This window comes from Convolutriloba macropyga, chromosome 2 (assembly GCF_964194025.1).
Source record: "Convolutriloba macropyga chromosome 2, txConMacr16.3, whole genome shotgun sequence".
Taxonomy (NCBI): Eukaryota; Metazoa; Xenacoelomorpha; order Acoela; family Convolutidae; genus Convolutriloba; species Convolutriloba macropyga.
The window spans coordinates 79,080,932-79,094,763 of record NC_134469.1 but is presented as its reverse complement, the minus strand read 5'-3'; the positions used below and the strand labels follow the sequence as shown (position 1 = coordinate 79,094,763).

Here is a 13,832-nt window from a genome sequence, read left to right as displayed (position 1 = left end):
GATGCTGAGAAATTTATTCCCCGGACCCTAAAACCATAGTAAACCTAAACCTGTACTGATTCATGAAATATCAATTAACAGTAAAAAGGTATATCAGTACTGTTTCATATTCTAGGGGTTTTTCGCTCAAAGACTTCGCAGAATAAGCTCAGACAATTTTTTTTTCATCAATTCATTTTGCACGCAGTCGGTTTTGATTCCTTTCACAGTTCATACACAAATCATAATACGTTTTGAAATTTTCGAAACAAGATTTGAATTTTCGGACGATGCAGAAACATGATACTTGAATACTTGATACTATATAGTCAATAAGATCTCCCCCACTAGAGATATAATTTCACGCCCCCCAAGTCATAAAGCTATTCATAAGTCGAGGTCTAAACATTGACATTTTTTGATCAGGTACCTGACAAATCTTCTCAACAGCACGTCATTTTGTCCCGTGATTCTCAAAACAACCTCATTCCTCACAGGATCCGATGAACTGATCAAACTCACAAGTTTCTTCTCCTATTTGACAAAACACAATCTCACGGCCTGCGAACCGATATTTGACCGGGCTTTCAAGATGTTTGATGACCAGGTCCGGTTCTACAACCAGAGCGTTGAGAATACAAGAAACTGGATGTTTGAATTTCATCAAAAACGGATGAATGCGTCTTAGTTATAGAGGGAAATATGATAGTGCTGTGTTCATTGTCCCTTAATTGTACAGTAAATGGTCGATAGCTTATTGCTTATAATTTATTTTTGTTCCGTTTTATTTTTTTAAATATGAAGTTGAGTTCTTACTTTCAAGGTGAAACGAATTGTAACCTGATATGTGAAGGTTAACTTGCGGGTGGATGTATCTACACAAAATATTTTTCTAAAAAAGTGGAATTGCGTGCGAAATCTTTTTAATCTTGTTTTTAAAGGATTTCTTTATCTGTCATTATTAGGATCTTCCATCGGTTGCCTTTTGCAAAGCAATATAACAAAAATGAAAACTTTTTTTCTACTAACTATTTCTTCAGTGGTTTTTTAGGGAAACCAAAATTTAAGCACTAACTGTTTCTGAACAATTTTTGATTTTTTGGAACTCCTTTTGAAAAGTGAAAGTTTTTTATCAAAAATAAATTGTAAAATAGATCAGTTGCTGAAATGTCATAAAAAGTGCAACATAGTGTTAAGTAAATTAAAGGACTGATTGTTTTTTTTCAACGCTTTAGTTCACTCTTTTTGAACAAATGAAACTTCTTTAAATAAGCTTAAAAAACTCTAAATCAGGACACATTAAACCTCTAGAACGAGTTACTTTTGCCTTTTGATTTAGCTATATTTAAACAATCTGCAAACAAATAATCTTCTTTGACTTTTTAATTTCTGATTTTTTGAAGTTAGATACCTTACCTTAGGTTCTTGGGAAAGTCGTATCTTGCTTTTAACACACAGGTGGAAAACCTTAGATCGAAAATTGAGTGTCCGTATGAAAGCGTTCCAGACAAAATAGTCCCAGACAAAATAGTCCCGAATAAATATCAAAACAATTGTAAATATAATCTACAATAAATTTAACATACATAATCTATGAGTTAACCTTCTGATTGCATTGTTTTTAATTGATATGAATTAGGAATAGACCAAAAATATAGATCAAACTACATTATTTTACGAAAACTATATTGAAATCAGCTTATAATTTGTTCAATGCAATACAATCATATGAATAAAATAAAGGGTTTCTTTGTTAATTGGTGCGCATAAGTTTAACTCTATATTTAGTCAGGACTATTTTGTCTGGCACTGTTTTGTCTGAGATTATTTTGCTACTGGGGAATGTTTTGTCCGGGACTGTTTGGTCTGTTCAACGAAAATTGATAATTCCACAACCAGCTTCAAGTGATAAAAGAAATTTACACCGAGCAACAATTAATTCACTGTTAATATAGAAATCAATTAATTGTAATTCGTGAAATCAATTTTAATATTAAATATCTAATTGAACAAAACTTCTTGAAATAGTTTGTGTCCGTCTTTAATAACAATTTTAATAGGAAAAATTCGATTTTTTAATCGTGCTGATCGAACATTATTTTTCAATCAAGGGTGCTTCTTCGATTCGAAAACCAAGTGTAAATTGACAATTGAAAATTAACAACTGCAAAATGACATGTTTGTGCTTGGCCTTGAATTTAGTTTTTGCAAAAATTAAACAAATTGGCTTTCATATTCTGGGATTCAAAACATCGCAGTGAAATAAATCCGTTGAGAAGTTCAATCGATTAGATAATGTCGGTGACCGCCGGTGTAATTTTTGTTTTTTTCCCAATAAGATATGCAAAAAAACTCAGCTACCTTTGGAATTTATCCCTTTCAACTTTAGTCCCCGTAATTCTCAACAAAGCTTCGTAGTAATTTTTCTAGGTTGCTTAATTTTCTTTTGCTAAATGGGTAATTAAGCTGCCACAAAAAAGTAATTTCTCAGCTGAATATTTTGGAGACAGTGTAAACTACTTTGAATATGGCCCATGGTAGATTCATCCATCCATTTGCGTAAAATAACGATAAAGATTAACTCTTTTTTTAAGAAATATAGAAATCTTTAATTGACTACAATACTGTATTCCTACGTATCGAATAGATGACGAACCAAATGGAGGTGGGAGGGCCTTGTGAGAGCATTGACGACGAATCCTGAACAGCAGTAAAGTTTTTAATGAACACGCTTGCAAAGATTTTGTTCACTGTGTCATCCGTTTTCAGATTGCTTAGAATATCATTTTCAATTTGCAATTTTCAAGAGTTTTTTTCCAACCACTCCTTTATTTGAAAATCCTCAAGGATGGGTTTTTGTCAACTTTATAATCCAAGCAAGAGGTTTGCAAACGAAGCTAGCTCTGAACAAAATGACTAGTGTCGCGCAAAGTGGGTACTAGACAATCCAGACCGAAATCGGCTCTAATATGACGCACTTGGCTCGTGGACTGGGCGCGCCCGACAAACTTGGGTTTGGCATAAATAAACAGTATAGGATAGTCTCTCATCCTAAACAGGCTGTACAAACTATTATCACCAAAAGTCAGTTCAAGCGTTATAGTTGTTTCAGACATGGCAATTTAAACTGTTGAGAGGAGGGGAGGTGATTTTAGCTCAGAGCTAACTGATTGTTTCACTCCGACTGCTCTAAAAAGGGATCAATTTTAGTCTCCGTTACTCTCAAAAACATTTTCCGCTGAAATTTTCTTGATTGCATAATTTTTTTGTAAAATGGGCAAAGAAATTGCCACAAAAATGTAATTTTTCAGCTGAATATTTCGAAGTCAGTGTAAATTACTTTGAATATGGCCCATGGTAGATTCATCCATCAATTTGCGTAAAAAGACGATAAATATTAACTCTTTTTTAAAGAAAGCTAGAAATCTGTATTTGACTACAATACTGTTTTACCACTCATCAAACAGATGACGGACCAAATGGAGGTGGGAGGGCCTTGTGAGAACATTGACGACGAATACTGAAAAGCAGTAAAGTATTTAATGAACACACTTGCAAAGATTTTGTTCACTGTGTCATTCGTTTTCAGATTGCTTAGAATATCATTTTCAATTTGCAATTTTCAAGAGTTTTTTTCCAACCACTCCTTTATTTGGAAATCCTCAAGGATGGGTTTTTGTCAACTTTATAATCCAAGCAAGAGGTTTGCAAACAAAGCTAGCTCTGAACAAAATGACTAGTGTCGCGCAAAGTGGGTACTAGACAATCCAGACCGAATTCGGCTCTAATATGACGCACTTGGCTCGTGAACTGGGCGCGCCCGACAAACTTGGGTTTGGCATAAATTAACAGTATAGGATAGTCCCTCATCCTAAACAGGCGGTACAAAATATTATCACCAAAATCAATTCAAGCGTTATAGTTGTTTCAGACATGGCAATTTAAACTGTTGAGAGGAGGGGAGGTGATTTTAGCTCAGAGCTAACTGATTGTTTCACTCCGATTGCTCTAAAAAGGGATCAATTTTAGTCTCCGTTATTCTCAAAAACAATTTCTGCTGAAATTTTTTTGATTGCATAATTTTTTGTAAAATGGGCAAAGAAATTGCCACAAAAATGTAATTTTTCAGCTGAATATTTCGAAGTCAGTGTAAATTACTTTGAATATGGCCCATGGTAGATTCATCCATCAATTTGCGTAAAAAGACGATAAATATTAACTCTTTTTTAAAGAAAGCTACTAGAAATCTGTATTTGACTACAATACTGTTTTACCACTCATCAAACAGATGACGGACCAAATGGAGGTGGGAGGGCCTTGTGAGAACATTGACGACGAATGCTGAAAAGCTTTAAGGTAAATAATGAACACGCTTGCAATGATTTTGTTCACTGTATCATTCGTTTTCAGGTTATTTAGAATATCATTTTGAATTTGCAGTTTTCAAGAGTTTTTTTCCAACCACTCCTTCATTTGAAAATCCTCAAGGATGGGTTTTTGTCAACTTTATAAACCCAGCAAGAGGTTTGCAAACAAAGCCAACTCTGATCAAAATGACTAATGTCGCAAAAAGTGGGAACTAGATAATCCAGACCGAAATCGGCTCTGATATGACGCACTTGGCTCGCGGATGGGGAAGGGGGGTTGCCCGACTAACCTGGGTTTGGCATATATAAACTGTATTGGATAGTCTCTCATCATAAATAGGCTGAACAAACCATTATCACCACAAATCAATCCAAGCTGCATACGTTGGATCTGTTTTTAAATCCTCTGTTCTTGTAGAAAAATTAACAGGCCATAATCCAACTAAAGACATCTCATTTGTTGAAGCTGTTAAAGAAATGAGCGAAATTTCGACGACTTATCCCTCTCAAAGAAAAATTCAGGAGGAACTTGACAACTCGGCCTTTGTAAACTTGTTAGGAAAACAAAGTTCCATAAGAGAAAAAGCTTGCTTACAATCTCTTTCTCTACCGCAGTCTGGTGCCTGGTTATCCGAAGCCCCCATCCCAGCTCTGGGACTACACCTATCTTCCAATGAGTTCCGTGTTGCTCTCAAATATCAACTGGGTGTAAAATTGTACGAGAACGAGAGAAAATGTCCTTTTTGTAAATCTGGAACTCTAGATGTAATGGGCGACCATGCGGTGTCATGCCATGGTCGCGGTGATATGATCTCTCGTCATAATCGTATAGGAGACAAAATTATATCAGCTTGCTCGGGAGCTCTTTTGTCACCCATCTCTGAACAGAAAAGTTTACTACCCGACAATAACTCCAGACCGGGCGATATCTTCTTACCTGTATGGAGTGCCGGTCAACCAGCAGCTTTAGACGTTACCGTCACTTCTCCCTTGCAGTCAAGCCTCATTATAAATGCGTCGGAGAAGAGTGGTTTTGCTCTGACAGCTGCTGAGGACAGGAAGTATGAACAGTACGCCCAGAATTGTAGTGAAGTCGGAATTCAATTCTTTCCTCTGGCTTTTGAAAAGTTTGGAGGATTTTCGGAGACAGATCGTAAGACCCTCAAACGAATCGCTACTCTGGCTGATAACAGAAATTTGCAGCCGGCGGGGTTGTCGGTAGCCTTCAGTAGGTTATCTCAATCAGTCTCTGTGACAGCAATTCGGGGGTCTGCAATCATGCTCCTTGCAAGAGACGCGAGATTATAGACACATATGAAACAGGAGCAGACCTTCGAATCCTTGTTGCAGAAGTTAAGAGGCGGGTCGGTCTTGAATGGTGTGTCATCCATGAGCGGGGACAATCTTTAGTGATAAGATTTTGACTCACCCAATGAGCGGGGAGCCTAAATTTAATGAATTATCATACTAGTTGTACCTCAGTGGCGGGTGAAATGTGATTGCCCAGATCAGGAAGTTTTACCTCAAACAATTTTTCCAAAAGGAAACTATTTTGATTGCATGGGTGATTGCATGGGTTGAACTGATAACTATGATCGTTGATCGTTTATGAACCAAGATTTTCTAATTTAAGTTTTATACAGCTGAAAAAAAATCCAAGCGTTATAGTTGGTTCAGACATGGCAATTTAAACTGTTGAGAGGAGGGGAGGTGATTTGAGCTCAGAGCATATTGACTGTTTCACTCCGACTGCTCTAAAAACGGATCAAACGACTAATTTTTGTTTTTCTTTGTGACTTCTGGGAGTGTTCTGTTCGTATTTTGTTTTCTTTGCTCTTACGGACTCATTACAAGCCAGCGCCAACACCAATAGATTTCGCCAGTCTGGATATGAACTTCATGAAAAGACGCAAAAAATCAGAGAGCAGATGAAGTTGACCCAAATGACACAGTCAATACCTAAAGTCAATACAAATCATTTTCACGGGTCCATACACGGTCATTTCATAGATGAAACGGTCGAGCTCACCCTATTGGTGGGTCGAGTAATGGATTTAACATAGACCACTATAGAGCATTAAAAAATTTTTGAATCGGTAAATAAAGCATGTATGAAAAGACCCTGCTTGAGTCAATGTATCTATCAAAATTCTTTTGATGAGTCAATACAGGGTCTTTTCATGGATCAGTTTATCAAATAAAATACATTTCATGGTTTAACATAGGGTCTTTTCAACCGTTTTCACCTGGTTGAAACTAGTCGAACTGAGAGATTGTACAGGTTGTAGCCTGGAGATTGTGTGAAAGGCGTGTGATGGTTTCTTCAGCAAGTATGATATTAATAACAATAAAAAGTAGATTTGGAAAACATTAAAAGTTCGATGAGCGTGGGTGGGTCTGAAACCCCCTCGTGTTGATGTTCTATTTCTGCAAGGTAATAATTCACTGGACTACCTTGGCTTCTGTAGATGCAGGTTTTTCATTTGAAAGCTTCGTCCTTTCAATTTCCAAATCGTTGATGATTAAAAATGGAGATCTACAAACTGATTTGAACCGTTTCTAACCAAAGCGCGAAGTTCTGATGTTGTCTCAGCAAACAACTCTAACTTCCATGTACAATGCTACACAAATTCAGCTTTTAATTATAAAATGTTAAATTTCTGTTTGATGCAATTAAAGCTGGGACTTAGGTCGCTGGCGCTGTTTTCAAATAAACCTGCTTCAAATAACGAAATTGACGAGAGAAAAAGGAAAGATTAAGATTAGTGTAAAAAGAGGGCAAAAAATGGTACAATAAAGCGTTGTTTTAACATGAAAAATCATTAAATTAAAAGTGACAAAAAAACTTGTAAAGTAAAATGCTACGCTAACGTAAACCATAGAAGCACTAAAACCAAACCACGCCCAGCACAATAGTGAATGTTTTTGTTTGTTTTTTTCTCTGACAAATGTTTATGTAAATCAGTGGAGTGTTGAGGAAAATAGTAAAATAACCATAAAAAAGTATAAATGAAAGGCATCGAAAAAAGACACAACTGTTGGTCCTTAATTACGCATACAGATATTGATGACAGCTGTGAAAGCTGTGATTTCGCAGTTGGTAGAGCTGAAATAGTTTATAAGCTGTCGGAAAATTGTTAAGAAAAAACTACATTTAAATTTGCACAGCGCCAATTTGTTGAATTTTGAGACTTATAAACTATAATACCAATTATAATGTTATGTTATTATTTACTATAATCTGTTCTTTAATAGTGTAAATCAATTAGTACAATAATTCCTTTGATTAAAGAATAGAATATAGTTATCAATACTATAATGAAACTCATATTATAATTGAAACTCATGAAACTCATGAAACTCATATCACATAATTCATATTATACTTCATAAATCTCGAGACTTATAAAGTACAATACCAATTATAATATTTTTTAGCATTATTTACTATAATCTGTTCTTTAATAGTCTAAACAAATTAGAAAATCGTTCTTTAGTCGACATATCCAAGACTTCAAGGCAACTGTTACAGGTATTACGATACCTTTTGTGGATGTAAGAGACGGTGGTGGTCAAGCAAGCCGATAGACTAGCAGGCCGAATTTTGATAATGTGGTCATGTAAGCCGCAAAATTATGGCATACGTGTTGGCGGGCGCGCTTCCGATGCCCCAGCCGGCTGGTGTGCGCGCTTCGCAGGCGTCGCGTCTTTGCCGCGATAACCGGCCCGCTGGATTAAATTCCACAGCGGATAAGAATAATGGCCATGAACAGCGGTCCGCTGAGGCCCTACTCACTAGATGTCTAAAAATTGATATAATGTTGTTTCAGTTGGTTCATTGGAATACATATTGCACTGTAATACTATGCGTAGTATTGATTGTAACGGTTAACAATGTATCATTTCTGAGAGATTACATAACTATTACATAACTTTCGGCTGGTTTTTATGTCGGCTTATTTTTACTTCGGCTTTATTTGCGTTCACCGTAAAATGGACCAAATGGTCCTCTTTATTTGGTAGGGGGCGCTGGCAAAGCTATGTTTTATGTATTGTACTTGTCTATTCATCCAGAGATCTGTAAAAAGCCTAAGATAAACATATTGATGGAGAAGGTCAATTATAGACTTATCCAATCACATTTTGTTGTGAAATCGTATTTTTTGTCGTTTTCAGTCTTTTTTTAACCGTGATACTGAGACATCTATATCGCATAAAGATAGTCAAGGTAGATAAACCCGCAACCCGTGCGATGCAGAAGGACAACCCCCCCCCCCCCCGGGTACTCCATAGACGGGCTTTGCTCCTTACAATGAACAAAAGTAGCAAAAAAAACCAATTTCCTTCTATTGTCCTAGCAATTATTCCATCAATTTGTTGTACATGAAGACATTTATGAGATTATAGTCCCGTGTGTAGGAAATAATGATAGTCAATTCATTTTTCTTCTCTCCAACAAAATATACCATTTGGAAAGTCAAGAATTATTATCTTCACTTCTTTCTAAAATAAACGGATACAAGTTTAGCAGTTTTCAGAAATTTTGTTGGCTAATACTGTCAGGTTTACTTGACGGAGTTAGCTGATTAAAAGTTGCTTGCTTCGGCGTTAAATTTACTCTTTTTTTAGTCATTCAGGGTCAAAAATGGTGAGTACATGACCTTTCACATTAATAGTTTCATGCACTGCTGCCGGGGCTTCGAACTTTATGTATTTTTTATAGAGTATTCACTTCAATTTTTAATATATAAAAGTAAAGTAACACGGCGATTATAACTTCTTGTCAATTAAAATTATCATCACTGGTTTCGGTTTTGACATTATTTGACTAAAAATAAAAAAATTTCCCACCTCCCAAGTCCAGAAATGGTCATTTTTAAACCTAAAATTTTTTAAAATGTTCTCAAGAACAAATTCTCCCATAAACCATAGTGCTGCTACTTGGCATCGCTCGACTAGGACCGTAAAGACTTTTTGGTGACCTAGCAAGTAGGCTGTTTTGCTGTAGCTTGGTTAATTGTGGTAATGATCATAACCTACTTGACAACAATTTATTATTATTTTAATTTTATATAAAAAATCTCGTCGGTTTTTAGTTAGACAAAAACGAGGAAATCCTAATACTTTTGTCATAGTCTGTATTCTCGGTCCTTAAACGAAAGAAATCGTCGTCATGTTCACTATTTAACGTAAAAATATTTTGGTATGTTCGCTTTAATAACATAAGACATTATCTGTTTTTTTTTCTTTAAATGTAAGAAACAGTAGGCAGATTTGGTATCAAGAGAAAACGATTTATTCGTTTAATTTCTAACAATCATATCAAGACTCGCTGCAAGTTTTTTAAATGACCTGAGTCTCTTGTTCAAGTTGGAAAAAACCAAATATTTTTTCCAGCTGGTTTCATCAATGACCTAAAGAAAAGTCAATCGATTTGCAATTTCCCTTCGAAAAATTGTCTCCGAGATGTACGTTTGAACTCTTGTAAATACCTTGATATCAAATCATATGACTAGAATATAAGCAATTTTTTAATGTTAAAATCGAGGTTTTAATGCTTTTCAAAACCTAATTGAAGACTGAGGAACCGGAAAAAGAAATACAGATGAAGCCAAACATGCCGAAATTTTCCCACCACCTACAATGATCATACCAACAATTGTTACGTTTGAACATACCAAACATACCAATTTTTGGTACGATACCAATACAATACATAAAAAACTAAATATATGGAAGATTTTTACCGTCTTCCGGACTAGGGCCTACTTTTGCAAACTAAGGCGGACCAAAAGCTTGAGCTTCAGAACAAAATTTTTGATTGATAAAGGTTTTTTTATTCCATCATAATCGATATCACAGGAATGGCAGATTTTGAACAACAAACTCTTAAAGAGCGGTTTTTATTTTTTGCGAGATAGATTTGATCTCTACAATGAAAGTAAGAATTGAATAACAAACACGGCCAAATGAATGCTATAACTAAGTGAAATGACTATCGTCAAAAGTTTCAATATAACACTTAGCATTGAGAACTGCATTTAGGACAAAATTACAGACAGTAGCAAATTAAACAATTTCTACAACTTAACAGTTGGCAGTAATTTAGTGAGGCTCAAAATTAAGTAGATCCCGGGTTGACTATCAGACAAAATACCTTGTAACCGCATGAAAACATATTATATATATATACATATATAGTTTCTTGTTGCCATAACGGTTATATATAGTTCGTACAAATTCAAGCTGGTAGTCCAAAAAAATTCTATATAAAGTTTTCCGAATATCATGCAAGAAGCATACTCAAATTTTTGGATAATTAGGTTTATTTTTTGGAGGATAAAGCAAAATTTTCCTCTTGATCATACAAATCATAAGTCATTAAATGCCGCTTTAACAACTAGTATATAAATTGCTGGTGCGATTCTTTTTCAGCCCAGATAGTTCATTTATTTTAAGTTTATGATCCACAAAAACATATATCAATGTTTTTATTTTAAAGATATATGACAATTTTTGTGAAAAAAATTTTTCCAAAATTATCCTTAAAAGGTTGACAATGTCTTTATTTAGAGTAAAAGTACAATAATCTATAGAAAAAATAATTTTAATTTTGTAACTTTGAGCTTACACTATGCCAAGGTTTTTTTAAAAACCGCTTGTATTGATTATTTTTTGGATGGGTAGAGGATGAATTGGATTATTTTTGGCTCGTCCTTACGAGAGCGTAGTAAAAATGAGTTTTAAGTGTTTAATGATAAACTTAAGAAGATCATACAAGGACGTTTAAAATTTCTTGGTAATCGCACAAGGAAAAGATATGATTTCCTTGGTTCCATGCAATGGTCTTATAAATTCAGTAAATCAGATGGCTTTCGTAAATCTATTCATATAATCAAATTTTGTCATTTATATTTCGTCCAAAGTTATTAAGTAAGAATCTCCTAATAGTCCTCTGTTTTCGATCCAAGCCAAAAAGTAAAGTTTCTTCCCATCGTGAAAATTGTATCTGACTTTATTTACTAGATAATAGTATTAAATTTATAAAGAGAGCAAGTGGTAAGGTAGAAAAGTTTTAGCATACATGTACAATACAATTCTAGTTTGCAGAAAGCTATTTTATTTTGTTTTTGGCCAATAAATGCGAACAATGGAACAAAAAAATGTAGAAAGACTATCAAAACAAAAGACCGAAAAAATTTTGATGTCAAAAAAACAGTTCACTGAAAAAAATTAATGACAATCAAAACAGTTGAGCTGACTCTCAGTGTTTTTCAATGCAGAACCTTGAAAATCAGTACTGCTTTTGACTTTGCATTGCAAAATATTTTATAAGAGTGAACTATTTAAAATAGTAGCAAAAATGTGGTCAGGGGCGAAGTCGAAACTCTAATGAAATATACATAAAATAAGTGGTGTCAAAGATATTGAACCACGTAACCAATTACGATACTGTCAAAAATATCAAAATAATCAGCATTAAAAATCATATTCATCTTTTATTGCTATAACCAATGTACAAAATAACGAAAAACAGAAAATTGAAGGATCAAATAGTAAAATTTGGAATCAAATGGTATAGTATTCTTGTTATCTGAAAACAACAAAACAAAAAATGTCCTTCAATTTTTCATAAATATTATCAAATCATTAGAAGAAAAAAGAAAAAAAACGCCCCTTGAAAATTCTGAAAGCACATGATTCCGCGTGACAGAGACGTGGTGAAAAAGTAGATTGATTATGCTGTCCCAAGAAAAGTGATTCTGATGGCTTGATTATAATATAAACTACTTGAAATACAGAGAACAATTAAGTTATAAACTTTTTTATATTTGGCATGATCGGAAATTTTTAAATGAGGATTCAACACGACAAAAGGACATCATTGACTATTTCATAATTGCAAATCATTACCCATTGCAATTAGTTTTCTCATTTATTTCAAATGTTGGAGACACAAAAAAAGGAGGAGCATGTAACAAAAAATAGAATTCAGCAATCAAAACATTTTTTTTCGCACATCAAATATTTCAAACAACGATTTCACATCTGAAATAAAGTTTAGTGGCAAAAATTCATACATAAAACAGAAATAGGATGATGATTGCACAATTAAACCTTGTCTTCTATCACTACTGAAAACATTCATCTTTGGCTCAGAAGTTTCTCCGAGGTGATAAAACAAAAAATCTAACATTAAACAAAAAAAATCAATATGTGACATTTTATGAGAAACTCCATAAAAAATTGACGTGTCTCATAGAAAAATATTTCCTGAAAAAGACTGGAAAACTTCTTTTTGTGGAAGCTCTGTATGATATCAAACAATTGTAAACTTTTTAAATTGTCGTTTCTTTGATCTATCAGACCTTTTCGTACAAAAAACAATATGAAGAGTTAATGAAATGCAAAATGTACAATCTTAACGGCTCCGCATTGTTACCTAAGAAAACTTTTGCGACATGCTGAAATATTTTGTACCTTTAAACCACAGGAACCAACAGATATCCCTGTTTGGACTGTTAAAGACGGCAAAGATATCTTAGTGCCACCGATAATCTGTCTGCTCAGAAATTCTCTGAACAAACAAAAGAAGTTTTTTTGAACCTGGAAGCAACACAATGCAGCTCAAACGATCAAGCGTTGACACTAAACAACTTGTCCGAATGTCACCAGAGAAGAAAGTCTATTGACATTGAATCCTATAGGCATGGAATCCTATTAAGTTGTGCGGCATGGAATGACACTAAGACCAACTGAATTATCAATGAATTGATATAAAAACAACTAAACGATTTGTCTTTGGAACAGCATGCAAAAGTTACCGCTATTTTTATCCAGACAAGAATTGACGGTGGCAAAAAAGAATTGAACAAATCTTGACCGCTGCTATTTCTTATTACAAAAATAACTTTCTAAATTTGAACTCATCGGAAACAGAGTTCAAAATTTTCTACAAATGTATACAATTTTACAAAGAACCGATGTAAACCTAAAAATCGGAATTCCATCCAATGATGAAATTAAGTCAACCAAAGACTTGACTGTACATATCGATTCTTTAACATACAAGGTTGAAGTCAAAAATATCGGCCATAACATGGAATAAAACCCCCTAAGTTCTAATTCATAATGCACTTGTCATTAGTCAATTTCATTATTCTGCAGTTCTCTGGAAAAGAGTAAAAAAACTGATAATTTTATTCAAATACAAATGTTGTTGGCAGTGAAAACTTGTTTTCATAGATAAAAAGATGATTCTAAATTGCAGACTAAAGTACCAGGTTTCGTTAGTCAGGCATTTCTTACATCAGAAATTAGTTTTCCAATTGTTAACACGCCGAGCAGAAGGTTAAATAGAATTTTCAGCATAAAAAAAGAAAAAAACCGTCAACAAAATTTTTCGTTAGCAGAAAACATTAAACATTAAAAATTTTGTGTAATCGCTTGCGAAAAGTTTATTTAAAGAAAAATTTCAGGCTAAAA

The 13,832-nt window shown here is 34.2% G+C and overlaps 2 protein-coding genes across 3 annotated transcripts in view; both read left to right on the top strand.

Annotated features, from left to right (window-relative positions):
- The window catches only part of LOC142334750 (uncharacterized), a 202,222-nt gene extending 201,456 nt beyond the window's left edge, over positions 1-766 (top strand). For both annotated transcript variants that reach the window (XM_075383018.1, XM_075383016.1), the window contains exon 21: positions 406-766. In XM_075383018.1, the coding sequence (XP_075239133.1) occupies positions 406-667 (262 nt within the window). In that variant the 3' untranslated portion in view covers positions 668-766. The remainder of the gene's footprint in view (positions 1-405) is intronic.
- Positions 1-13,832, top strand: part of LOC142334765 (methylglyoxal reductase DkgA-like) — a 431,775-nt gene that overhangs the window by 300,500 nt on the left and 117,443 nt on the right. The gene's annotated exons all lie outside the window — the stretch shown is intronic.